Source organism: Neofelis nebulosa, chromosome 8, assembly GCF_028018385.1.
Source record: "Neofelis nebulosa isolate mNeoNeb1 chromosome 8, mNeoNeb1.pri, whole genome shotgun sequence".
NCBI classification, from domain to species: domain Eukaryota; kingdom Metazoa; phylum Chordata; class Mammalia; order Carnivora; family Felidae; genus Neofelis; species Neofelis nebulosa.
The window spans coordinates 7,098,282-7,126,000 of NC_080789.1; the positions used below are offsets into that span (position 1 = coordinate 7,098,282).

General features: G+C 53.6%; 1 protein-coding gene across 5 annotated transcripts; it reads right to left on the bottom strand.

Moving 5' to 3' along the window:
- Positions 1-87: 87 nt before the first annotated feature.
- SEPTIN3 (septin 3) lies at positions 88-24,191 on the bottom strand. Of its 5 annotated transcripts, none has more exons than XR_009265272.1 (11): positions 22,853-24,185; positions 15,998-16,189; positions 11,581-11,709; positions 11,077-11,158; positions 9,850-9,987; positions 8,393-8,510; positions 7,439-7,534; positions 5,737-5,836; positions 3,996-4,047; positions 1,864-3,704; positions 88-1,459 (listed from the first exon to the last, which is right to left on the bottom strand). XR_009265272.1 is itself a non-coding variant. In XM_058741145.1 (11 exons), the coding sequence occupies exons 1-11, from the start codon at positions 24,171-24,173 to the stop codon at positions 1,394-1,396; spliced, it is 2,388 nt and encodes a 795-aa protein (XP_058597128.1). In that variant the 5' UTR covers positions 24,174-24,191; the 3' UTR covers positions 88-1,393. The 5 variants fall into 5 exon arrangements, 4 of the variants coding, with proteins under 4 accessions (XP_058597128.1, XP_058597130.1, XP_058597132.1 ...); XM_058741145.1 differs by having other exon boundaries at positions 3,611-3,704; positions 22,853-24,191; XM_058741147.1 differs by having other exon boundaries at positions 3,611-3,704; positions 5,737-5,833.
- Between the last annotated feature and the right edge of the window lie 3,528 nt (positions 24,192-27,719).

A 27,719-nucleotide genomic window follows, 5' to 3' on the forward strand; every position in this document is an offset into this window, starting at 1 on the left:
CCCTATCTCACCCTCCGCCCATGGGTGAGATGATGTAATGGCTAATTTGGCCAAGGAGTGAGCACAAATGAGACACAGGCCAGGCAGTTATTGTTCAAACAGCAATGTTTAGTTGTACAACACATAAAGTCTAGCAACATTTACACAACCAGTTTGAGTGTCTGTTGGCTTGCTTTCAATTGGGAAATTTAACCATAATGTCACCAAAAGGTTGGCTGGGACTGGTAACATTTAAGAAATGGGTCGTTCTTGCATCCCCTAGGCTTGGGCCTCTTGCTCCGTCAGGACTTAGTTGTAGATGAATGGCCCACAAGTCACCAGCCTTTGAGAGAGTAGTGTCCAGGTGGAGATGGTCGGGTGGGTGGGTGGGGGGACGGGATCCCATAAAGACACAGTATGTGGGGCAGTGGCAGCCAACATTCGCAAACATTCATGCATCTGATGGGGGGCTCTGCCCTCCAGTGGGCATTTTCCACTAGCCTACAGTGACCGACTGTGGCCAGGCTAATTCATTACTCACATTAACAGGGTGGAGGCGGGGATAGGAGTAGTCGGGGTAGGTGGGAAGGGATCCCTCTTATTGCTAAGTGGACCGAAGGGTGGGTTTTTTTTTCTCCCTAGAGTTCCCATTCTATGGGGTTCTGGAATTTTCTGTTAAGTTCTTTTTTGTTGTTGTTTTGGGGTTTTTTTTGTTTTGTTTTTTTTAAGTTTGAGGATAAAGAAGGCAATTCCAGAAATGTCTCTTCAGGAAAACCACTCTTCCTAAGTGGCTGCATTATGGGAGCAGGTGTGTGTGTGTGTGTGTGTGAGAGACTGCATCCTGGGCCAGCCACAAGTGGTGATTTTTTTAAGTGACCCTAGCCCTTGCTCCCCCCACATCTGTAGTGACCCATCATTATAAATAAGCTTTAGGCAATGAAGGAGACACCCTTGTCCCACACTGGGGCTCACACAGCTGACATCAACAAACCTGACAAGCAGAAAAGTTGCTTTCTTGACCCTTGAAGGAAGCCAAGAGGAGCTCATGCAGATGAACGGGCAGGGAGCAATGCCATTTCTCTTGGAGATGGTTACAAGTAGCTGGTATGGGTTTGCAAGGGCAGAAGGAGCTCCTGATGAGTTCTTTCACCCTACGGATGGGCTGGGACCGGCTGACACGGACGATGGAGGAGGGCAGTGCTGGCGAGAGCTCCGTTCCACTGGGAGGAGAGGGGGTGGTTTGGATAAATGGAGGAAGCCACTGTCCTAAGGAGGCAGCTTGGCCCCTCCAACCTGCTGAGAGCTGAGGGGGGCTGTGGTGGTGGGCTGGGCAAGCACGGCACTAAAAAGGCCACGGCCCCGCAGCAATAACAGCTGGGAGGGATGGAGGGAGAAGCAGCACTTGGAATGGCCTTCATTCAGCAGTGGGGCAGGGGGTGGCTGGCACGGGTGGAAGGACAGTGCCCAGGAGGCCTTCTCCCTGCAGGGGGGTTGAGAACGGTTGAGGGTGTGGAGACCAGCAGCTGGCAGCAGACACATAAAACAGCTTCTCCAGGGAGGCTGAGATCATGGCTTAGGGGTGGCCAAGCACCATTCCCTACTCAACCTCTCCAACGCCCACCACCCCCGCCAGACCTCCCCCTGCTAGTCCTAGGTGGCCAGTCCCACGTCTGCATTCACGACTGCCTGCTGTATACACCAGGGATCCCTCTTCCGTTGACATGGAACCACCTCTGGGCTTTAACCCTGCTGCTGTTCTAGGCTGACAGGTGCTTACCCTGGAAGAATTTTGTGGGGTGGGGGAGGACATGTATGGGATTGGTAAAGAGCCTCCAGGAAAGATTGAGACCATAGGTTTTCGGTCACTGGTTTGGGGTCACCCACCTCTTTCTCCTGGTCCACCGAATCTTGGTCTGTGTTTTCCTAGCACCTGAGTGACAAGAGACTATAAATGCTGGGATTTGTAGTGGACCAGTAAAACACCTAGGGCTGGACCAGGAGATGGAACAGGAGGTTGTATGAGGTTATTGTAAACTGTAGCAGTTGGTGTTTTCCCTTACCTAAGGCTACATTGTTTCCCCAGCCCCAAGTTTCAGCCACCTTCCAGACTAAACGAGAAAGAGTAATTTGTGAACTAAACAGGGGAGATATATGCATTGATAAATACAGGGCTGAGGGCAAGGCAAGAAAAGGCTAACTGTATGTGGGTATGGTTAGGAATGTCTACAGGGGTCAGGAAGGGGAATCAGGGAAAAGCAGAGAAAGACAGACCGACAGACATGCACAGTGAGAGAGAACGGAAAAGAAGTCAAAAGGGAGTCAAGCATATATGGGAAGTGAGTAGCAGAGAAGCCAGCGTTAAGGAGGAAGAATCCTGATGGGGAAAACTGAGGTGCCGTTTAAAATTGGTCTCTGAAGCCAAACCACTGAGAAAGGCAAAGATCGTGTATCGCTCTTAAAACTTGTTGAGACTCAAGTCTTCTAGAACTTAATGCCTAAGGAAAGACTGTCTCACTTGACCAGCACATGTGCTTTTGAGCCAGATACTGGGAACTGCGTAACTCGTTGTTTCCTCCTTTGCCTGGGCCAACACACATTCATTGTGCGCGCCAGAAACTTTCTTTCCCACTCCTCCCTGTGGATCTGATTTCTCTCGTAATTTCGGTTTGTACTGTCACGTGCCTTGGCTGTGATTTTATTTTAAGGTGGCCTAAAGTCATTTTTGAAAGTAGACTGGGCATAAATCCTAAATATAGAAATGTAGCTAAAGTGGATTAGACTCAAAGCAATTGAAAGAAGTCAGAGAGGGGCAGGATGAAAGAATGAGGGCAGGGGGAAAAAGGGAGAAAATGGGAGGAGAGGTGAGTGAAGCGAGGCATGTGTGCAAAGCAGCAGTCTGCAACCACGACAGACAGTGACAGGTGGTGGGGTTTGGACAGTGAAGGCAACACAGACTCAAGGGTAGAGCTCTCTTCTCCACCTCTGGGCACTAAATCTTTCTGCAGGAACCCCGCTCCGGTCTACCCTGCTCTCCCTTGACCTTCCTCCCCTAGGCAGTCCTAGCCTCACCCTAGACTGCCACCCCCCACCCCCCACCCCCGCCAGGTCCAGCTCCGAAGCTGTCCTCAGAGAGTCTCTGCAGTTCCAGTTTGTGGGCGGGTTCAGAGATAAGAAAGAGTTACCTGTGGCTCACCTGCTCCCCATCATTTTTAAATGAAACCTTCCCTAGACCTCTTGAGTGAGGCACACGGCTTTGTTCTGGGACACAAGGAAAGGAGACAGATAATGGACAGCCATGGAGGAACCAAACTTACAAGGGACTTTCCAGGGAGGGCAGTGAAAATACCTCACCCCTGCACATGTATACACACGCGTGCACACACACACACTCTCTCTCTCTCTCTCTCTCTCTCTCTCACACACACACACACACACACACACACACACACACACACACACACTGTAGACAAACTCCACAAACACCAGACAGGCCTGGGGGACAGAGTAGAAAGGAAGAAGGTGGGTGGTGGTGGTACCGGGATGCGTGTGTGGAGAAGTGGGTATGTGTGATGATATAGAGAAAGGGTCGTCATGGGTTACTGTCGTGGCTTTCCTCTGTGTCCACGCTCACCGGAGGGAGGCCTCCGTTGTCATTAAGCCGCTTGGCCCTGTAGGTCTCATAGTGGATGTTGTGTGTCACTTCCTTGAGGTCCTGGAGGTGGGTCCTGAAGGACAAAGGGTGAGAAGAGAGAGGGATGTGATGAAGGGTGGGAAGAGGAAGAGACTGACCCACATCCGAGGTTAACATGTCACTTCCATGGCCTGGCCCCAGTGACTGGGACCCATGCCAGAGAACTAATGATACTTCTTCAGCCCCTTTGCTTCATGATGGGAGCTGGAATGGGGGCAGAGAGCTCTGTCAGAGAATCCCGGAGACGGAGGAAGTCGATCTGAACCGATGGCCTCCTGACCCCGAATAAATAAACCTGCCATCCAAGGGAAGGGGTGCATCTCACCTGATGACGAAGTCTCGAAGCAGGGCAAACTCACAGTGGTTGAGGTTTTCCACTGTGAACAAAACAAAACAGGTGGTCACTTCACTAATGTAGCAACCCCCAGCAGATGAACTTCTGTTCAGATCATGTCGGCATTTAGGAGGGAGCCACAGGACACATAATGTATTGTAAGCCTTCCAGAGGTTTGCTCATCCTGGCACTTCCGTGCATGGGATTTTATTCATTGAACAAATATTTATTTATTTATTTTTGAGTAGGCTTCATGCCCAGCATGGAGCCCAACGTGGGGCCTGAACTCATGACCCTGAGATCAAGACCCAAGCTGAGACCAAGAGTCAGATGCTTAACCCACTGAGCCACCCAGGTGCCCCTGAGCAAATATTTATTGAGCAGCTACAATAATACGATACTATTCTAGACTCTGTGAAATAACAGCTAATAGGGACAATTTTATTTCCCACTTTATAGGAAAGGAAACTAACACACAGAGGGTCTAAAAATCTGCCCAAGACCTAAGACACAATTCCTATCCTTAAGGAGCTTATAACCTGATTGGAAGACAGTAACACACACAGCAAATAACTATCGACCTATCTTAAAAAAGTGATGCACTACATGATGAATCTAATTCAATACAGATTGAGTACCTACTATCTGCAAATCACTTGCCAAGGACTATGGGGGCAGAAGGGAATTAAGACATGAATCCTCTAGTCCCACAATCTAATGGACAAGACAGACATTCTCATGAAAAGATTCCAATTCAAAATAAATAAATAAATAAATAAATAAAAGATTCCAATTCAAGGGGCGCCTGGGTGGCTCAGTCGGTCGAGCATCCGACTTCGGCTCAGGTCATGATCTCATGGTCTGTGAGTTCGAGCCCCGAGTCGGGCTCTGTGCCGACAGCTCACAGCCTGGAGCCTGCTTCCGATTCTGTGTCTCCCTCTCTCTCTGCCCCTCCCCCGCTCATGCTCTGTCTCTCTCTCTCTGTCAAAGATAAATAAACGTTTAAAAAAAAAGATTCCAATTCAAGGCAGTGAGAAAATGATATTTAAAAAAAAAAAAAATCCCAACACAGGGCCATAGGCAAATGAGAGACAATGTGGTACAATGAGATGAACTTGGTTTGGAAAATGGAATAAATTCAGTTGTGGAATTGAAATCTGGGTCTGAAGTCCCAGTTTCACCCCTAACAAGTCATGTGATCTTGGCCAAGACCCTTAACCTGTCTGAGACTCAAGGCCCTCAGAAGCTCATGTTCTGAGAACAGTCACGTCACCCTGCTCCCTGCAGAAGGTTATCACATTGAAAGAGATCGCTAATGCAACTCTTTGAAAACTTTCAGAATCGCTATTGACCTTCTAGAGGCCCCGTCCATTCATAACAAAATGAAAATGGCCACATCTGAACCACCCTTCAGCAGTCTGTCGGCTCATGTCCCCTTTCATGTGAAAACCTTTCTCTGGCTTTTTCAGTGCTCATTAACCTCTCTATGCTCTCAACTCCTTTGACACACGAGTCAAAGTCAGCGTCTCCCAGTCAGGTGCTAACTTGGCCTTTAATCACTTCCTGCCTCTGAGATTCATCTTCTCAATTAGATAGTAAGCTCCTTACGGCAGGGTCTGGCTGGCATTCAGTTTACATCTTACGTGCCAGGACAGCGCCCTGAACTATAGATGCTTAATAAATAAGCGTAATTGACCAGCAACCAGTTTTTCAAGAAGATGCATTGGATTACCTTCGATGATCCCCCAGGGAGTTTTTCTGCCGAGGACCCGCTTGCCATTCACTTGGTACTCCTTGTCACTGCCCACCACAGCGAAAGGCATGCTCTCCTGCTGACAAACCACACACATGTGCACGTCAACCTCCTGTGTCGTCTGGGCCTCCAAGGACGGCATAGAGTCTTGGGCCTCTACCCTGGAACTGCACATTTCTGATGCTCATTCAGTGATCCCACTGATGGCAAGGGGCAAGGGCAAGGCTCTTGTCTCCTGAAAAGGAGTCTGAAGTCCTGGGTCCAACCCCTGACTGCACCCCTACCTGGCTGGTTCACCTCAGTAAGTTGGCCTTCCTTCACCAGGAGAACGCTTTGTACTTTTTATTGCTTTAATGCGTTTGGTTTGGCTTGGAACAACTCTGCGAGCTAAGAGAGGATAGAAAGACCTCTCTGAAATGATACCTACCCATCTGACAACCACGTAACTGATGCTTCACGCTACCTCGCCTGAAACCTACTGGCAGAAGCCCACGTCCGCTGACCTCTCAGAGCTCCAAGGCCACTGTCTGATGTTCGTGGGCTCCTCCGCTCCCCCAGATGGGCTGAATGTTCACCAAGACAGCCGTTTGTTCCCAAATCTGTTTGCCTGATGTGTCCTTGTTACTGGACAAATGAACTATTATGGAAGCTGAGGACGTATGACCGTGGAGAGTTGTTTCTCTGAAACGTGAGTTTCACAAAGACCTGATAAAGGTGAGCTGCGCTTGTCTTAAGATTGAACTTATTCTCAAAGAAGCAGCCTTGTCTCAATATGAAAAGAATGCTTAATGAATGGGATGTACATGTTTTATTTTCACTTAGTCATTTAGTGAAATATTTCCTTAAAAACACTGAGGATTTGTAGGCATCGTTTTTTAAATGATTTCTTCACTTTGATGGGCTTTTCCAATTAACCTGTACGTGTCTCAGCTATATCAGGTAAGGGGCTTCTGGTAGATTTTTCACCCTTAACCCAGGAGGAGACACAAGACCATAGCAAGTAAATGATCTGTCTTAGGTCACAGTGGTTAGTAGAAAAGCCCAGACGAGAACTCATGATTATGATGTAAAGTCCCAGAATTGTAGAAGCTTGACATTGAAAGGGACCACGGACATCACATGAAGCCTTAGCATCCCCAGGAAACACCCCAGGGACTGCTGAGAAGACAGTGCTCTGTGCCTGTGTCGCTGAGCCAGAGCAGCTCTGTTTTCATGTTTCATACACAGAAGGTCTGTCTGATGTTTCATTTTTTAAAACGGTTCCTCTAGGGGAAAGAAAGCCTCTAAGCCACTCACTTAGCCTGGGCCCTGCACTTTATGGAGGGGACACTGAGGCAGAGCTCTGACTAGAGCATAGACACCTTGGACCCCAGCCTGATGCTCTTCCTGTCCATGCCCTTCCATCAACCACACCCTGGTTTTGCCAGGCCCTGTGGGGGAAGAACTTTTTGGGTGGCCTGGGATGGACACGAACTTTGGCTTTCTGGGTGCAAAGTTCACAGTCCCGGCAAGGGCCCCAGTCCTCATCCTGTCCCATGTCACTTCTGGTCTGGGTCAGGAGAGGTGGGGCAGAGAGTATGAAAGGGGAACAGCAGGTGGAAAGACAGGAGGGGTACACGGTCCACATCCCACTGGTAACAAGGGGGGCATTTGTGTGATGAACAGAGCCCGAGGCACCCACCCGGATTTTGTCATTCTCCGTCTTGTCCTCCAAATCCTCATCAAATTCCTTCTGTGGGTAGAACTCGATGCCATTTACTTCAAGCTCCTTTCGAACCTAGGGGCAAGGAAGAGAAGCAAGGTAGCCAAGTGTCAGGATGATGCGGGGAGGGGGTGGGGTACGCTCACACAGGTGTGAGTGTGTGTGTATGTGTGTGCACGTGTGTGCTGAAGTCAGAGGGATGAATCAGCCTTTGCTAATCCAGTCATCTTCGAACTCCAAGGCCCTGAGCAGCAGGAAGATCCTAATAAACATGAGCCCCAGTCATACAGCCACTACAGCCCAGCCTGAGCTGAGGAACAGTCTGGGGGTGCAGCTTGCTCATCGCAGGGTCCATAAGATTAGGATTTAGACAAGCTGAGTACAGATTCCACATATTCCTGTTTGCAGGGAAGAGAAGTGGGGCTCCCCACCCCAAGCCTATAGGCCTGCCCTCTCCCAAAGCTCGACTTATGTCTCACCTCCTCCAGGAAGCCACCCAGGACTTCTTCAGTGGTCTACCTGATTGTAATTTTTTTGAAGGGAGCAATGTCTTTATACTTCACCCACATGCCCCTACCTCCAACCCCATGCATCCAGCACAGGGAGGAGCTTACAGAAGACACTAATAAACACTAGCGGGAAGTTAATTAATTAGTTTAGCCCTTCAAGCAAGCTAACATCGAGGAGTGGTCTCTCATGTGTATGGTGGTTTATGTATTCAGCGGTCTCTGCCAGTAAGTTTGGTGGCTGGGAAGAAGGCAGCCTGAGGCTGCAAACTTCTCTGTGTCCACAGACACTGTCAGCCCAGCTTCTTTAATGGCTAAACAGGAGCTGGGTGGGAAGGGGGGTTGTATAATAATCAAGGAGAGGACATGGTTTGGACCAGAGGAGGGGGAAGGGTGGGGACAGGAAAAGGAGGAGGGGCCTTCTCACCCTTTGCTTGAATTCAGACTTCTCCTCCAGGGTCATGGTGTCAGCCTTAGCAATGACAGGGATGATGTTCACAACTTTGCTGAGGTGTTTCATGAACTCCAGATCGAGAGGTCGTAAGCTGGGGCCCAGAGAAGGTGGGGTGTCAGAGCCACCTTGCCCTCCCCCACTCAGCCACTGCCACCACTCCGGGGCCACCCTCGGGACAGAGGGACTGGGCCGGGAAAACTGGCTGAGGCCAAGGGGCTGCTCCCTCTCCTGACAGCCTGCGGAACAGACTCCAAGTCTCTGCCCCCACTTGGACCACCATCTCCCTTTCTCTTCCAATCCTGCCCTACTCACACTGCTCCTTCAGAACAGCTTGCCTGCCGTGGGGATCTTTTTCTTCTGGGAACAGCTGTGGACTGTCGTCTCTGCCTATGTGTCCTTGGGTCACGGTTACGTGTTTATCTTATTCTGCTAATGGGACAGCACTTTTTTGTTGTTGTTGTTGTTAAGTAATCTCCATGCCCAGTGTGGGGCTGGAAGCCACAGCCCTGAGATCAAGAGTCACGTGTTCCGCCTGGGGCTCCAGGCGCCCCCAGGACTGCACTTTTTCATGGGCCTTCTCCCAGCCCGCACTTAGTCCTCCAGGGGCCCAGCTCCCCCGAGGCTCTGGGGCCCCAGTCTGGCTCTAGTTCACAGTCCTGGGGACTTACTAAGTCAGGCTGTCTGCTGGCTTGCTCTGACCTTGGGTCCACATTCCAGGGAAGGATAAAGCAAACCTTTTTATTGAGTCCCTGGGCCCCACCCTCAAACACCTGCTGACTACTTGGTTCCCCCAAACCTGGGGGTCTGCCTTGCCTGTGTCGTCCTCCCAAGAACTGAACTCTGGCCCAGCAGACGGGCTCAGTACTAAGCTATGGAAGGCATGCCTGCGTGCCCACTTGGATCTCTCTACCCCAGGTCCACACTCCTTTATCGTGCTGTCCCATCTGCGACTCACAACTGGACTTCCCAGCATGCTCTGCTCGTTGCCAGCCTTCATCTCTAGACATGCTGGGCTGGCCACCCACCAAATGCCTACAGCGGGGTCCCACACCCACCCCAAACACCCACCCTAATTCAACAACCCTGCCTGCTCCCGTTTTACTCTTCTGCTGCCCATCCCCCACCCCCAGCCTTGGGCAAAGCAGAGATCTACTGAATAAGCGAGGAGCCCTCTGTGTTCACATGTCGACCCCTCTCTGCTGGCACAGTTGTGCTAGAACACCAGTGGGCAGCATGGGGGGCTGGTGTTGGTCAGCTTTACTCTCCTGGTAAGAAAGTCAGCCTTCTTGGGGGGAAGTCTAGGGGATCACAGGGCCATGACTACACTGGGGCTCATCCGGGGCCCCAGCTGAATCCAGGGATTAGTTATCCACTGGAGAATGACGCAAACCAGAGCTAGGTGTGGCCATGGGCATGGGACTGGTACATACGAGTGTCCCGTGGGGGAGATAAAGTAGAGGCAGCAGTGGACACGAGTGTCAGGGATGCGTTTCTTCCTGGCAATGTTGACCTCCTCCTTCAGGAACTTCTCATACTGTTCATTGATGTACTTCTCGATGGGCTCCCAGCTGGGGGGTGGGAAGAAAGCAGACGGATGTCCCAGAAAGACAGGACTTGGAGGCTCACCTTAGACATGGTCAGGCAGCAGGGCCCTCACATCCCTCTCGTTTCTACCTCCCCTGGGGGGGCCTGGGGTGGGTTGCCCACCCTCCCTCAGGCTCCCACAGACGGCTTTCCTCATCAGCAAGGCTAGAACCCCCATGGAGACCCGGTCCTCTGACTGGGCCAGAGGATCCTGCAGAACCCCGTCCCACTCTTTCAGAAAGCAACACACACTCTCCCCACCTCCATTCCTTATTAGCCGGGAGGCTCTGAGGAAGTCTCTACCCCTCCCTGAGGCTGTTTGCTCACAAGTAAAATGGGAGGACCCACGGCTGCCTAGAGGCACGCACAAGAACAGAGGTTGGGTCCTTAACATAGCAATGGCATACAGAAAATATTCAACGTGGCAACAACTCATTACCCTGACTGCTGCCAATGTTATGATCACTTTTCTCCTTCAAGGAGCATTCAAAACACCAGGAAAGAGGACGATGGGTCACTTTTCCAAGAAGGTTCCAAGCTGTGCTGTCCAGTGGCCCTGCCTATCCGTGGCAGAACCCAGCTCCCTCACAGAGGAACAATGGTCTCCATCCCTATCTGGGAGCAAACTTCTGCCTGGAACTTCCCATCTACATTCTGCACAGCCCTCCTTGGCTGCATACGCACTGCAGCTTTGCTCGGTGAAGTCCCAGAGGCTCTCTCCTCATAGACATGGCCCACCCTCCTCTCTTCTTCCAGGGCTAAGACATTGCCCACAGGCCAAGCTCTGCCACAGCCTTCAGGTCAACCTACCACCGCTCCCCTTGTTCTGTCCACCCTGCCCTTCGGCCACCTGTAGGTAACCCCACAGCCCAAATTCCTTCTGCACGGGCCTCCCACCAGAGCCTCTTCCCTCGCCTCTTTATAAAGCCCCTCTGTGGTCCGTTAGTAAGCCTTCCCACTTAACCCCTCGGCATGAAGGGTACAGATGGCTCTCGATGGGAATGAATCTGAACCGTGTTCAGCGTCTTCCTTGCAGAGTCTTTAGGGCAGAAATCTCACAGGCAGACATATACCAGTTTTCATTGTTGATCTGGTCTCCGAAGCCCGGGGTATCGATGACCGTCAGCTTCATTTTGACCCCGCCTTCCTCTATCACTGGGGGGGGGTGAACAGAGAAGGCACCAGGGAGGTCACTCTTCCAGCTGATGCCGGGTACCCTGCTTCCTACCGGTCAGGGAGACCCAGGCTCCTTCCTTCCTTCCTCAGGACCAGTTACTGGAAAAGTCGAGTTCTGGGTCTTCCCACCTCCATAGCTCTATTCACACTGTTCCCTGCACCTGCCGGGCCCTCCCTGCTTCTTTCTGCTTGTCTAAATCCCACCCTCGTTTTATCATCCAGCTCGAGCTCCACCTCTTTCCTTTTTAATCCCCCCTCCCTTTTCTAGCCAAGGAGTTGGCTTCACAGACTTCAGACCTCTGTTCTCTTCTGTCTTGAGATTGCCTTTCATTTGCCCGTCTCTCCCTCTCTGGCAGAGACCCTTCTGAACAGCGGCCACAGGGGTCCTGCCCGGTCCTCACCGTGCCCAATAGCTTTGATCTCCACAGTCTTGGGGATCTTCTCCTCCCGGTTCCAGCTGGAGGCCTTGCGGCTCACCTGGGATTTGAAGAGCGTGTTGACCAGCGTTGACTTGCCCAGTCCGCTCTGACCTGCCACAAGACAGGAGGAGGGTGACACGGTGGGGAAGACCCGTGTCCACCTCCTGAGCAGGCCATCTCTCCCATGAGCCTACAGAATTCTAGAGCTTTGATCCAGGCCATGCCCCCAGTTCATCATTCACTGGGGGCAAAGGACTGAGTGGGAGAGAAGGCAGGTGGGAACAGTTCCCTGGTACTGGAGGGGGACTTGGGACATCAGTTGAATTCCACATTCTTTCCTCCTTTCCAGAGTTCCAGGACCACTGGGAAGGGGGAAACCCGCTGTATTTGTCTAGTGTAGTGACATTCTGTTTTGTTTCTGCTCCACTCACGTTTTTAGTCTTTAATAATCTAAATGTCACGGCGGAACTCCTTGGCCCTCTGATACTGCCTCAGTGCATACATAACATCTGCTAGCAAAATTTGCCTTTGAATCCCACAGCCCTGTGAATCCCATGGTAGAGCTCTCTTTATCCCCAGCTGAAGTGCTCCTAGAGAGATTAGCCCCCACCTAATATGTGCAAGGTAGGGCACCTGGGTGGCTCAGTCGGTTGAGTGTCCGACTTCAGCTCAGGTCATGATCTCGCGGTTCGTGAGTTTGAGCCCTGATCGGGCTCCGTGCTGACAGCTCAGAGCCTGGAGCTTGCTTTAGATTCTGTGTCCCCTCTCTCTCTGCCCCTCCTCCCAGGCTCACTCACTCTCTCTCTCTCTCAAAAATAAATAAACATTAAAAAAAATTTTTTTTAAGTCACATGCTCTACTGACTGAGCCAATCAGGCACCCCATTTTGACCTGTTTTACACACATCGTGCAACAACAGATTTCATTCCAAGGAGGAGTTTTGCAACTAAAGGGTACTTGAAAACCACTGGCCCAAGCCGTGCTCCTCAAACTTTTTTTCTTTTAATTTTTTTTACATTTATTTTTTTTTTTTGAGAGACATAGAGAGACAGAGCACAAGTTGGGGAGGGGCAGAGAGAGAAGGAGACAGAACCTGAAGCAGGTTCCAGGCTCCAAGTTGTCAGCACAGAGCCCGACGCGGGGCTTGAACCCACAAACCATGAGATCATGACCTGAGCCAAAGTCAGACGCCCAACTGACTGAGCCACCCAGGTGCCCCTGTGCTCCTCAAACTTTTACACACACAAGGATCACACAAGCAGGCCCTGCAAACTGCTGAATGGTGTCAGCATCACCTGGACGCTTGAAATGCAGGGTCCCGGGCCCCGCCCCAGCCCTATGATTCAAAATCTGCACTTAGGCAGGACTTCCAGATGAATCATGTGTACAGTAAAGTCAGAAGTGCCGGCCTGGGGGCCCCCGGGTGGCTCAGTCGGTTAAGTGTCTGACTCTTGATTTCGGCTCAGGTCATGATCTCACGGTTTGTGGGTTCGAGCCCCGCGTCGGCCCTGCACTGACAGTACGGAACCTGTTTGGGGATCTCTCTCCCTCTCTCTCTGCCCCTCGCCTGCTCGCACTCAGGTACATGCTCTCTCCCTCAAAAAAATAAATTTTTTAAAAAAATTTTAGGGGCGCCTGGGTGGCGTAGTCGGTTAAGCGTCCGACTTCAGCCAGGTCACGATCTTGCGGTCCGTGAGTTCGAGCCCCGCGTCAGGCTCTGGGCTGATGGCTCGGAGTCTGGAGCCTGTTTCCGATTCTGTGTCTCCCTCTCTCTCTGCCCCTCCCCCGTTCATGCTCTGTCTCTCTCTGTCCCAAAAATAAATAAAAAACGTTGAAAAAAAAAAAAATTTTAAAAAGAAGTGCTGATCTAGGGCATCCCTGTGGTATATGCGGAAAAGGACCAGGCTGGCGGGGGGAAGAGCCTAAAACTCCAGACCCAACTGTGCTCCTTCCCTGAACACCTTGGACTGGCCGCGTCTGCTCCCCTGGTTTCTTTACCGACAACACGGTGGCAAGCGGGGGAGCTGATGAGACCAGAGATAGCAAAGAAGCTGCATTTCTCATTCTAGCTGCTCAATCGATAGTAGCCACCAAGACCCATACGTTAAAAAGACTACCCGTCAGCTCAGTCCTGAACGTGAGCCATGGCTGATCGGCAGCATCTCTCCCCACGGCGCGGATGGAGAAGCAGCCCATGTAGCCTGTACGTCTCTCTCATTCCTGGTCTGGTTGTTTTCTGAGGTCTCTTGCTCACTAAGTACTCTTGAGTGCCAAGTGCTGTGCCAGAATTGGAGGTGGAGAGGTGAACAAGACATCATCCTTACCCTCAAGAAGCCATTTAGCATGAGGAAGACCAAAACATAGTAAGCAGGAGGTTACGGTATGTCACAATAATTGCTATGAAAGAGATAGCCCCGGGGCATTATAGCAGCAAACTGGAGGGAATGTAATCCAGTTTTTCTGCAATTGAGGACTTCTAGGTACAAGCAACAACGAAGCTGAAACCTGCAGAGTAACTTTGAAAGACCCAGGAGAAGCTGGAAGGGAGTTCTAAACAGAGGGAATGGCATAGTCAAAGGCTCAGAGGCAGGGAAGAGCACAGCAGAGTCCAGGAAAACTTTCCTCACAAGCAAGGAGGAGAACGCCAGGCTGGAGGTGGTAACAGGTGAGTGGCAAGGTAGCACCCAGACCAGGCTAGGAGTTTAAGTCCTTAAATCTACTGAAGGGTTTTAAGTAGGCTGGGTGACCTGAGGAGTTCTGCAGGTTGGAAAAATTATTCAGTCACTGATGGATAATGGAGTGAAGCAAAAGGAAGACAGAGGACCAGGAGGGTCACTGCCCCTCAAAGTGTGGCCTGGGGGCCGAGGTCCATGAACCATTTGCTACTCATTCTTGAGATAAGAAATTTGCACCAGAAAGTAAATTGACCTTAACACGAAGCACACTGTTTAGTTCAGTTGATGGGGCATTTTTCCATTTTTTTTTAACATTTATTTTTGGGAGACAGAAAGAGACAGAGCACAAGCAGGGGAGGGGCAGAGAGAGAGGGAGACCCAGAATCTGAAGCAGGCTCCAGGCTCCCAGCTGTCAGCACAGAGCCCGATGCGGGCCTCGAACCCACGAACAGCGAGATCATGACCTGAGCCAAAGTCAGACACTTAACCAACTGAGCCACCCAGGCACCCTTCAGTCGATGTTTTTTATAGCAAGACTTGTCAGATGATTTAAACTCCAGCCAGCCCCTTATCTCTGAGCAGCACTGAGTCCAGTGGCTGTGGCAATCCAGGTGGGAGACCTAGTTCAACAAAGAGTGGTCACAGTGGGGGCGCCTGGGTGGCGCAGTCGGTTAAGCGTCCGACTTCAGCCAGGTCACGATCTCGCGGTCCGTGAGTTCGAGCCCCGTGTCAGGCTCTGGGCTGATGGCTCGGAGCCTGGAGCCTGTTTCCGATTCTGTGTCTCCCTCTCTCTCTGCCCCTCCCCCGTTCATGCTCTGTCTCTCTCTGTCCCAAAAATAAAAAAAAATAAAAAAAAATGTTGAAAAAAAAAAATTAAAAAAAAAAAAAAAAAGAGTGGTCACAGTGGAGATGGAAAGAAGTCGACAGACCTAAGGGAGATTCACAAGGCAAAACTGACAGGTCTTGATGACCGATTGGACTGGGGGAGAAAGGAGAAAGAAAGATGATGCCCAGGTCCCTGTTTCAGCAACTGAGTGAATGTCCTACTGATATCAGGCAAGGGTCCCTTCCTGCTCTTACATTCTGTGACCCAGCGACACTACTCAGTGACCAATCAATGTCCTGGAAATTCTCTTTAAACTTTAAAGTACTACAAAAGAGCAGAAACAAGACCACCCTCGGGGTGCCTGGGTGGCTTAGTCAATTGAGTGTCTGACTTTGGCTCAGGTCGTGATCTCGTGGTTCGTGAGTTCGAGCCCTGCATGGAGCTCGCTGCTGTCAGCGTAGAGGCTGCTTCGGATCCTCTGTCTCCCTCTCTCTCTGGCCCTCCCCAGCTCATGCCTGCTCTCTCTCACTCTCGCTCTCAAAAATAAATAAACACTAAAAAAAAGAGTAAGATCACCCTCTATCTGACACCAGCGGGAAAGGACACTGACGATTTCCCCACGCCACACACCTGAAAACAGGCTGAACATGCCTAAGAGGCTGCCTGTGTCCATCCACCCATGGATGGGCCAGGCTGACAATCCACCCAAAGTTCCCACCCCTGGATCAACTAGTCTTGAGAAGAGGCTTAAGCTTTCGTGATCAGCATTGTGAAATCTTTCCTCCCGGAAAAAGCTCATCCTAAGGAAGCCAGGGCTGAGGCCAATCCTAGGGAAAGAAACAGGATCCTCAGCGCTGCCCACCACCGTGGCCTCCAGTGACCCCATTGCCTTTCATACCGACCACCATGATGTTGAAGTCGAAACCAGTCTTCATGGTCTTCTTGCGCATCTGCTCGATGATGGTGTCGATGCCAATGTAGCCCAGCAGGTTTGAGTTGATGCTAACGGGTTTCATGGGCACTGCCGGCTTAGGCCTGGGCTCCGGCACCAGCTCTGACATGGCTGCGTCCGTCCTGGCCTCTGGGAGCCCTGCAGAGCCAAGGTGGGAGAAGTGGGCTGGAGGCAAACAGAAGTCGCACAGAAGCTACGGTATTGTTCTGTTGATACAGAATTACAAAGAGTTGGGACTGGAAGGGACCTCAGGTGTCACCCAGTGTGGGCACCTCATTTCACGGAGAGAGCGAGGTCCAGGGGGAAAGGCCTTCCCTAAGACACAGAGCAAGTCAGATGCCAGACTGGGATCAGTGCCCAGCCTCTCCAGCCGCTGGGGCACTTTCTTGTGCACTCGCTGCTCCAAAGCATGTCTGTGTGTCCAGTCCCAGGCTTCTCCACCTTGGTCCTGTTGACATTTGGGGCTGGATAATTATTGCGGGGGGCTGTCCCGTGCACTGTAGGGTGTTTGGTGGCATCCCTGACGTCAGGTGTGACAACCAAAAATATCCCTAGACAGTGCCAAACGTCTCCCGGGGGTAGCATAACCCTAGTGGCGAACCACCAGTCTAGAAGATATTTGGGGTTATTCTGACCTGACTCATGCCTCCTCAGATAAAGTGCTAAGACCTTTTAGGATACTGAACCTAACATCTATTAACTGTCCCTGACCTCAGTTGCTCTTTTAGAAGCAAATAGGGTTACCCCCTCACACCGCGGGAGTACCACCCCTGCCCCCAGCTTCCGTGTCCCCTCTGTTCCATGAGCACCACCGCAAAGTAGGGGTGTCTGTGCCCTGAGGGGTCCCAGACATCATCCTAGCCATAGTTTTCAATCTGTGGAAGGAATAAGTCTCCCCTTTCAACCAGTGGGAAGAGGATGAGACGCAGCCAGATTGGAGCAGTCACTTGCCTAAGATGACATAGCGTGTTCATGGGATGGTGGGTAGCAAAGGAATGATGGGTAGCAAAGAAAGAGGAGGCTGAGGACACAGCCCTTCTCTAGGAGGGAAAGGCCAACATCCCTCCGGGTCTGGCAGATCACAGGTATGTTCACACACAAGAGAAATCTGTGTGTTTCCTTGCAGGACCAATGTCTACCAGGGTAGGCTTCAGTATCGAGCAACTCCATTTTCCCATCCATAAAATGGGTACGTGTGGTACAGCGGAACGAGCCTGGCCCTGCTACTTGCCAGACGTGTGGACTTGGGCAAATCATCCCCTCCCACCCCCCCACTCCCCCCGTGAGCCTGCTTCCCCATCTGGAAACTGGACAGGATCATGATTAAGGCTGTGGTGAGCATCGCATGAGCCATGATGCCTAGAAGCCCCCAGCACAGTGCCTCACACTCACTCCCAGACCCTCTTGCCCCCTGCCCCTTTCAAGTTCACCAGCTTGTCAGCAGGGCAAAATGAAGTGGGGCGTGTGAAAGCAATGCTAATTACACAGCATAGTTATTGGACTCCACGCTCCCTTAAGGACCTCTTCCAGCTTTGCCCTTCTGGAATCCTGTGGTTCCCGCAGATTTCTCAGGCTCACAGGGAGAACCGACGGAGCAGCAGATGGGCAAGAGGGGGGTGGGGGGACAGGAGTGCCTCCCTCCCCCACCCCCAGACTCAGCCAGGAGTCTGTTCTCGTACCCCCACCACCTGGCCCTTCCACCAGCCCTGGCAAGACTCTCTCTCCCAATGGGAAACTGTTCTTTCCTCGTCACTCCCGGGCGCAGCCAAATCTGACAAAGCCTGGGGACCTCCCCAGGGCCTGGCGTGGCTCCCTCCTACCTCCTAGGAAGCTGTTGCCAGCCAGGCGGCTCCAGGCAGCGGCAAGATTGGTTCAGCCCTGCAGCAGCTGACTCTCACAGCCTGGCCTGCTCCTCCACTCGCTGCACGTGGCTCCCAGGCCCCCACTCCACACACCTGCACTGGAGGCCATGCCCCACTTTCCCTGCCCAGCTGCTCCCACGGCTGGCCCAGGCCCCTTCCCTCATGCCTCTACAGCTAAGCCCATTCGGTCTCACAACCTATGTTCTGAGACAGATCCATCTGGGGGCGGCTGGGGGTGCGGGTGGGTCTTACCCTGTTCTGCCAACTTGGAAAGTGAGTCTTGTATTTCTTCAAGGGGGATTTTGTTAGTATCCTTGTAAAGTGTGTGCCCTTAACTATGGCCCGCTCTGCTCTGGCCCGTCCATGGCAGCATTCTAAAAGAGCATTCCCAAAAGACAGACCCTGGTGCCAAGAAGGGGCTGCCTACCAGATTCCCAGGCAACTTCTAGGACCACCAAGCACCTACTAGCCCCCGTGGGCACACCGTATAGAGCACCTGATGGCATGTTACCTCTCTCAACCGCATGCCAATCACATGCCAGCCACATGCTAACAACAACGCATCTTCCACGAGTACTGCAAACGTGTGGCGGGTCACTATGTCACGACCTTTGCTGGACGACCCTTCCCCACCCCAGCCTGTGGCTGACTCCTACTCCGTCTTCACCATTGTGCTCAAGGGCTACCTCTGGGACAACCTCTGCTTTCCTCCCTGAAATGGGCGCCCCTGTTCAGTGCTTCCTTGTCCCCCCTGAATACCCTGTATTCATCACGTTCGTTCTTTCCCTCCATCCCTTCCAGGACATTTCATATGCTGCCAAATGGGAGCCTACTCCAGCCAACCCGAGACTTAATACCAAAGAGAATTTTGGACCCCAAACAAGGACCTTGCCCCGAGGGTCCATCGTCTGCTGAGGGTGCCCGACAGCTCCCAGGAACAGGACAAACACTGCTCTGGAGTTGAATTCTATAGCTCCATCCTCTGTGTGGACAGCTCCCTTGGTCCCACCATGCCAACCCCAGATGGGCAGCTGGCCCAGGCTTGATTCCCACCTGGATGACCCCTGTGAGCTCAGTTGTCTCCTCAGGAAAATGTACCTATCTTGCTGGGTTGCTGTGAACGTTATACAAAAACATGGACATAAATTACCTGGCACTGAACGTAGGTTAGTTCCCACCCTTCTTCAGGGAAGAGGTCATGTCCCATTGATCTCTGTGCCTCATTGAAACTAGCATTACACAGGCACTCAGCAATGAATGAATGAATGAATGAATGCCTCACAGGGAGACACCTGTCATTTCAGAACCATCACCTTTCTTCTCCCTCACATGCTGTTCCCTTCGAAGAGCAGCTGACCCCCCCAGCCAGCAAATGGCTCCTGTGTCGGCCACAGTCAAAGGGGTAGACTCTGTTAAGAGAGACCCTCTCCCTCCCCTGCAACAAGGATGGGGGGGAGGGGTTCCCCAAAGGTGGGAAGAGCTCAGGATGAAGGTGACAGGATATAGTTCAAGTGCCATCCTGCCTCGATGGCCCCCTGGGTTCCTCCTAAGCTCCCAGCTCTCCCGGGGTTTCTGGAGAGGAAGAGGAGCTGTCAGCATCCCCCACCCTCCGACCCCCCTCCAGGAGCCACCTGCCCCATCGATGCTCTGGGAGAGGCATTGTCCACCTGACTCAGCTTTGAGTCCCCCACAGAAACAGCACCCCCCTCCCCAATGCCAAGCAAGGACCCTGGTGCTTTCTTTTACAGACAAACAAATGGCTTTGTCTTTGTCTGGCCCGGGGACCCCACCCCTCTGTTGGGAAGGTGGCAGCAGGGGGAGGGGATCTTTCCAGAACAGCACCTGCCTGGGGGGCGAGGGGGTTGAAGGGTCTCTCCCTCCCTTCCTGAACTGGAATCTTCCCCTGTTCCCAGCCCTAGCAGCCTTCAAGACCCCACCCGCACTGGCAGAGGCAATTCCAGACCGCCCCAGCTCCAGCCCCGCTCCCAGAAAACGAATCACAGAAGATATCTTAGTCCTTTCCCATTCACAGTTGCAAAGGGCCCTGGGACACCCCCTTCCCCCATTCCCAGGCCTCTGGAGGCCAATGAGTTCCCTTGGAGACCACCAGCTGTCTCAGTGCCTCTGCCTGTCTCAGTGTGCGCCTGTGTGTGGGGGAAGGGTCTCTGTGTCAGAGTACAGGTCTCCCATCTGGCTGTAGGTGGCCCTGATAACCTGTGCGTGGTGTGCGTGTCTTGGTGTGCTCTAGCGTGGGGCTTTCTGTGTGCGTCTGGGTCCCCGCTTGTGTGTCCGTGGATCTCTGCATCTCCCCGCGATCCCGTGTGTGCATTTCCTCGGGCACGTATATCTCGGGGTGTGTGCCACCGTGTGTGCGTGTGTCCGTGCCTATGTCACCGTGCGTGGGCTCCTCGGCGCATCAACCCTCCCTCTGGCAGCACCTCCAGCCGGGCTTTCCGGGGCCGCAGCCTCCTCCCAGCGGGCGCCGGTGGCCCGGCCGGCCGCCCTACCTTTGGACATGAATCCTCCTTTGTCTCTGTTCCTCCCGGGAGATGCTCTCAGGGCGCGGGGCTGCAAGGCTGAGCGGGGCGCGGGCTCCTCCTGGGCAGAGCGGCCCCCGCAGCCGGGCCTCGCCCCTCCGCGCTCTCCGCCCACCCGCCCGGCCCGCGGCCCGGCCGCGCCGTCCCTGCGCCCCGCGCCGCCGCGCCCGCCCAGGACCTCGCTTCGGCTCGCTCGGCGCCGCGCTGCCCCTGCCCGCGCACACGGATGCCGCCGCCGCCGCCGCCGCCGCCGCCGCCGCCGCTGCCACCCGCACCACGTGACCCGCGCGCCTGTCGGCTCCGCCGAGGGCCCCTCCCCCTCCCACTGCGCCCGCGCCCGCACCCGCGCTCCCCCAGCCCGCGCTACCCCAGCGGGTACCGGGTTCCGGCTGCGGGCGACGGGAGGGGGAGAGGGTGGCGCGCGGGTCGCTATGCCTGCAACTCGGGATGCCTGGCCGGGGGAGGTGCCCGCATCCCAGTCCCGAGCCCCGCCCGCCCCGCCCCATCCCGCTCCCGGCCTCTTACCCTCCAGGCTGGGGCGGGGCGGGGGGCGCCGGGGACCGGTGGCTGCGGCGAGCGGGCGATGCGCGCGCGAGTCACGAGGTCGGTGGGGATGCTGCGCGGGCTCAGCGCGCTTCTGCCCAGGCGCGGGCGCCTGCGGAGCCCTGAGTCAGGGGCCCGGGTTCCAGGCCCGGCTTGGGGATGGTGAGCCCTGTGACCTTGAACTGGGCAGGAACTTTCCTGAGCCTCCATTTATCCATCAGGAAAAAAAAGGTCATGCATTCAGTCACCATTAATGGACAGTGCAGTGCCAGGCCCTGGGGGCCACAGGGACGAAGATGACCATTCTAGTCTCCAGCGAGGGAGACAGGAAAGCTGGACTGTCCTAATGGAGAGGGCAGGGGGTACGCATAGGGTACTCCGGTGGGCATCCCGGGGAGAGAGGGATTTTGGAAGAGCTCATGGGGAAGCTGGGGGCCAAGACAGGAAGGCAAATAAATGCTGGTGGGAGGGAAGGGAAGGGCACTCTGTGGATAGGGGCAGCAGACGTGAGCAGACCCAGAGGGGTAAGCAGCATGGTGCCGTGGACGCCGCCGCTCCTGATGCAGCCAAAGCAGAGAACATTCCAGGTGGAAATATAGAGCTAGAGGCTGGAGAAGTCCGAAGACTTGGAAGCCAGGCTAAGGAGCTGGACTTTTGAGGGAAGCCAATAGTCCCTATGGCAGTTGCACGGAGGACTGAGAGCCCTGGGGGAGGTGGGGGAGCAGGAGGGAGCTGTGGCATCACAGGGGCAGAGGGTTGGAGCGGAGGGGGTAGACAGCCAAGTACCGAGGAGGTAGATCAACAAACTTGGAAATAGACTGGTTGGGTGAAGGAGAGCAAAGGATAATGAAGAGGAAGAAACCCAGGCTTCTAGGGTCCCGGTGCTTGTAGCTGAGAGAGTGGTATCAGGGAGCAGGGTCCGTTCAGGAAGAAATGGGCTGTCAGGGTTGAGGGGCCCCACTGGAAGACCAGGGCCTGGGAGAGCTGCCCCAGACTGAATGTATGGGGCAAGAGGAGGAGGGTCTGGCTTCCCAGAGACCCAGTTAAGGCACTGACGGATGGGATGCTTTCCAAGCTCCAGAATCTGAGCCTGTGCAATGTTGGGAATGTTGGGATGGCCCAAAGAAGAATTCCAAGATCTGGGTTCCCACTAGCTTATTGCCACCGACCAGCTGCATGACTTTGGGCATGTCACATCCTCTCTGAGACCAAATGATCGTCTAGCCCTTGTGTTGGCCTACTTAAAGCTCTGTGCAGGACTTGCATACGTACAAGTCTCCAGCTTACCTTTTGGACGAAAGGGCTAGGGGTAAGGGATCAAGGAAGAGCATGCCGGGTGAGGCACCTTTCGAGCAACAGATAGCTTCTTGGAAGGCTGAATGTGCATGAGTTAGAAGGTCTCAGGTGAGGTCACTGCTCACATTGAGAGGAGCACTGTAGTGATGGCTTTTGGACAAATCACCACTTCCTGACGTGCTGGTCTGTATTTTCCTGCAGGTGGTTTGCTTTTAAAGCTGGACTCACCTACAGATCACCTGACTCCTCCAGCTCTTCAGGGAACAAAGAAACAACCATGGAAGATACCAAAGGAAGGACCCGCGTAATTCCTCCTCCACAAGTTACCCCTGTACACTTTCTTTCTGGTGACTTCGCTCTACCTCACCTCTGATTGGCAGGTTGGGACCCAGCTCAGTGTGCATCCCCTGTGTTCTGCCCGTCAATCTCATTCCCCTTGCCCCCAGCACTTTCGTCTCTGACCTTAGTTCCACCTCCCTTTCCTGACGTGTCCACCTCTTGGCCAATAGATCCTGACCCCCTACGGCAGCCCACCGCATCCCCAGCCAAGCTCTTTGCATTACCTTTGGTTTCTCTGGCTAGGTCCAGCATGATGGGCTCTGCGGTCCCATTGGTCACAGCATCCGCAGTAGCACGGTCCGGGGCTGGGTCTGTGCTTCTGCTTGGCATCAGTGGGTAGGTGGCTGATGTGGTCAGGTTAATGACTCTGTCCAGTGTGGTCTCCCCCGTGGCTGTGCCCAGCTTGCTTGTGTCCAAAGCAAAAGAATCTGTAGTTATGTCTAGCTTGGCTGTGTTCGCTCTAGCCAAAGCCATGGCTGTGTCTGTCCTGGTGGTGCCCAGCTTGACTGCACCTGGCACCACCAAATCCATGGCTGCACCCCCTGTGGTTGTATCTGACTTGGCTGTGCCTGCTGTAGCTATGGCTTTGCCCAGCTTCTCTGGGTCTGGGGTTACCAAATCCATGACCGTGCCCAACTTGGTTGTGCCTTCTGTTGCAAAGTCCGCGGCTGTGCCCAGCGTGGTATCCAGAGCAGGGAGCTCTGTGCCTGTATCCACTGTGGATGTGCTTGGTGCGGCCAGATTGATAGTCAAACTAGGCTTGTTGGTGACCATTGTAGTGACATGTCTGACTATGCCTGGCCTGGTTGTGTCCAGAGGAGCCAAATCCATGGCTGTCGCAGGACCCGTGGTGGAGGTGGCCCTTTGGAGATGCAGCTGGGGTCTCGGGATACCCCTGGACCGGGGCTTGCCTCTTCCTGGAGAAGTTCTGGTAGTCACGTGGGCAGCCACTGGGAGAGGGTGTTTCTGACCCACTGAGCCTGGCCCTGCAGGGCCTGGTGATTTCTGGGCTAACCGGGATTGAAATGGCAGGGCCAGGTAGGAACTCACCAGGGGCTTCTCCACTATGGGCATCCTGCTGGGTTTGGCCAATCCTGGGTTCCCTGGGCCCTCAGAGTGGACTCTGCCCCCTGGCACTAGGGAGACAGATCGTGAGGCTGGGGTGGGCAGCCTCCCTCCTCCATGGGTGGCAGCCTCCCTGCTCGGGGCGGGCAGCTCTTCCCAGTGAGAAGGCAGGGGGCCCAAGGGCCATGCCTGGCTGTTCTGACGGAGTGTTAAGGAGGTGGAGCTGAGTTTCCGGGGCTTGGTCTCCGGTGAGGACACACTCCAGGCTCCGGCTCCCCGGCCCGGTAGGCTGGAAGCCTGTGGGATGTGGCTTTGAGGGAAGGCATCCAGATGGATCGTTTTCCTGAGGACAGGGATGAGGGGTGACACCCCTCCAGGGAGCTTTGAGGAGCGGGCAGGACGCCCCAGCAGGTGGCTGCGGGAGAGGGAGTTTCCAGGGCTGGGGGCTCCATGCTGCTGCATCTCAAAGCTGTGATCCATGCAGGTCTTCCCCTGAGGCAATCAACAGAGAGAAGAGGCCAAGCAGGGGTGAGGTGCTCAGCTTACATTTCTTGGATTCCTAGTTAATAAAGAGCATGAAAACTTCTTTGCTAAGTAGCAGACTAAGTTTTAGTTGCCGGCGTTTGCCAGGGTCTTAGGAAACAAGACGCTATTTTAAAACGTAAAATATTTAAGTTAGGTGAAATGTTATAGAGTAATTGTTCGTTAAAACACGATTACCGGGGGCGCCTGGGTGGCTCAGTCGGTTAAGCGTCCGACTTTGGCTCAGGTCATGATCTCACGGTCTGTGAGTTCAAGCCCCGCGTCAGGCTCTGTGCTGACTGCTCGGGGCCTGGAGCCTGTTTCAGATTCTGTGTCTTCCTCTCTCTCTGACCCTCCCCCATTCATGCTCTGTCTCTCTCTGTCTCAAAAATAAATAAATGTTAAAAAAATCTTTAAAAAAAAAACACGATTACCATTTTAATATTATCTAGCCACTAAGGTATGAAATAGTTTCGAAAATTGTTCGGTTTGTAATTGAAAAAAATGGGCAAATATATATGTATATATATAAAGCGTAACTCTAAATATAATTTTTAAACAATGAGAAAACAGAAATATATTACAAGAAGTACATTTACAAGAAAACTTGTGGGGTGCCTGGGTGGCTCAGTCGGTTAAGTGTCCGACTTCGGCTCAGGGCATGATCTCACAGTTCGTGAGTTCGAGCGCTGCGTCAGGCTCTGTGCTCACAGCTCAGAATCTGGAGCCTGTTTCCGATTCTGTGTCTCCCTCTCTCTCTGCCCCTCCCCTGCTCACACTTGTCTCTCTCTCTCAAAAGTAAACATTAAAAGAAAGAAAGAAAACTTGTACTATATCAAGCTATAAAAATTATGGGATCCTCAGTGGCTTGGGTTTTATACTAATTATCAAAAATACAGATATCTAAAGGTTAAAAAAAAAAAAAAGCACTACCAGTCTTGGGGCCTTGGTCTGAAGGGGCCTTGTTCAGGGACCCTGCAGGAGGGCAGTGGTTATTGGGAGCCTGTCTACCTGTCTTTTTCAGGAGGGGCCAGAGTGCTCTGGGTTCCCACCCACGGCAGCCAAAATAGGAGTCCAGGCATCCAGGTAGGAGGCCGAGGGGTGACCCATTTGGCTTGGAAACAGAGTCTGCCTCTGGGGCTTCCGCCCAGAACCAGGAAAAAGCCCCTGGCTACTGGAGCCAGAATTTGCTGGAGCTGCAGAGGAGCCTGGTGAAGGTGAGGCTGGGGAGGTGAAGAGACAAGTGCTCGCAGGAGGAGGCTTGTCCAGTAAACAGGCCACAGTCCCTGGCCCGGGGAGAAACCTACCATCCCCAGCGGTGCCAGGCAGTGAAGCAGGCAGGACTAAGCTGGAGGTGAGCTTTGGACCAAGCATTAGCTCAGTGTTGGGCCTCAGAGGAGGAAGGCTGGACCAAGGGGTTGTTCACACCAAAGACCCAAAGGTGAGGGTGTGGCATCTTCCTGAAAATCCACTGTGGGAGTCCTAGGCTGTAGGGGGTGGGACGGAGGTGCAGGGAATAGAAACCACGGGTGCGGTGAAGACCAAGCCAGGCCACAAGGATGCTCCGCCCTGGAAGATGACCTCGTCAGATCTGCTGGTGGGAACAGTCACTCCCATGCAGTATGACAGAGGGATCAGAGGGGAACGGAAGTGGAGGCCAGGAGAACGGCAGGGACACTGTTGAAACTCCGCGTCTGGGGTTGGGGCTGGAGAAGGCTGCCCAGCCCAGGGATGGAAGTGACAAACCACCTGGAGGTGGGGAGAGGTGGAGGTCAAGGACCGTGGCAGGTAGTCTGTGTGGATGAGCCATTCCCCAAGGTGGGCTCCAAGGCCCCCAGATGGCCAGCCTGTACACACCCTGGGCTCCATCCAACTTACCTGTTGTAACAAAGTTGTTTCTATTGCTTTCTTTTTTTTATGTTTTATTTCTTTTTGAGAGCAAGAGAGACAGAGCACGAGCGGAGGCAGGGGCAGAGAGAGAGGGAGACACAGAATCTGAAACAGGCTCCGGGCTCTGAGCGGCCAGCACAGAGCCCAATGCGGGGTTTGAACTCACAGCCCTCCAGATCATGACCTGAGCCGAAGTCAAACGCTTAACCGACTGAGCCACCCAGGCTCCCCTCTCTTGCTTTCAACACAGCAGGCGGGGCAGGCCGGTGCTGGCAGGAGGAGTTCTCAGGAGAGCGCACTGACCCTAACGCCAGGTCCCTAAAGTCTGCAGCAAGGGATCTTCTCATCCCTCACAGTGACACTCCAGCCCCTCTCCAGCCACATATTTGTACCCGAGACTGTGTCAGCCTCCGTCACTCCCCACTGAGCACGTCCCTCAGGCCTGCTCTCCTTCCCTTGTTCACAACCACACATACCTGGACACACGCACGTATATCCTGCACTTCACCCCAAACGTCTACCCTCAGTGTGCACGCCCACACAGAGACAGCAGGCCTGGGGATCGGATTTCTGAGGTCCATTTGGTCCAGTGTCACCAGATCCCCACCCCTCGCTGAGTCTACACTCCTGTCATCTATCCCTTGGTCCTATGCCACCCACTCCCCCAAACACGCACACATAAATACCCACCTACCTTGATCAGAGGACAAGAAAAGTCCAGTGCCCCTCAGTCTGGGAAGCTGAGGCTGATACAAGCCTCTCACCTCCCCTGTGCCCAGACTCTGGCCAGTGTGGCCAGCTCAGGGGCCTCTTCCCTCTGGCCCCCTCATGGGCCTCCACTCAGCGCCCAGGCCATAGTCCCCAGGCCTAGGGCCCAGCTCTCTCCTGACCTGTCCCACCAGCTACATCCCCAGCGGAGCTGGCTCTGGGGCAGGGAGGGAGGGGCTGGTTTCTCAGCAGTGGGCGTCAGTGAATGGCTGCTCTGAGCCTCTGGAATCCTGAAGGGCCATGGGAGGCTCCTAATGGCCAGGCTGGGCTGCCCTGGACTCAAGGCCACCTGCAGGGGGGTGGGAGGGTGGGGGGGTGGGGAGGGGGGTGGGATGGTGCCCCGCTGCCTGGCCTCCCCAAACCAATAGTAATGATGATGATGGTGCTAATAATGCTGCCATTTACTGAACACTTACTATACTCCAAACACTGTGCCAGGGCTGGGCAGGAGCTCACAGTCCGCTTAGGAAGATGGGGACGTAGACAGGTCCTTACGGTAACACCGCAGAGATGGTGGATGACATCTTTCCAGCACTCACCCTGAGCCAGGAAGTAGGCTAAGCATTCTCCTGGCATCTCCTGTAATCTCCGCCTCGTCACCTGCTTTTTGCTGATGAGCACACCACAGCCCACACAATGCTGTGAGGTCAGGTCGATTTTCCTGTGTATTGCTCTCCGTAGTGAGTGAGCTTCTGGAGCCGTGCTGGCCAATAGAACATTCTGTGACAATGGAAATGTTCTATATCTGCGCTATCCAGTGTGACAGCCACTGGCCACTGGTGGCTATTGAGCACTTAAAACGTGGCCACAGCGACCGAGGAACTGAATTGCTTATTTTATTTCATT

What these genes read in the sequence shown, in the direction of transcription:
- SEPTIN3 (XM_058741145.1), bottom strand. Translation starts at nt 24,173, where the DNA reads ATGGATCACAGCTTTGAGATGCAGCAGCATGGAGCCCCCAGCCCTGGA. An exon ending in CCTAGCCAGAGAAACCAAAG is followed by an intron (nt 16,190 to 22,852) that starts GTAATGCAAAGA and finishes TTGGCTCTGCAG; the next exon opens with GGCTCCCAGAGGCCAGGACG. An exon ending in ATCTCCCCCACGGGACACTC is followed by an intron (nt 8,511 to 9,849) that starts GTATGTACCAGT and finishes TCTGGGCCCCAG; the next exon opens with CTTACGACCTCTCGATCTGG.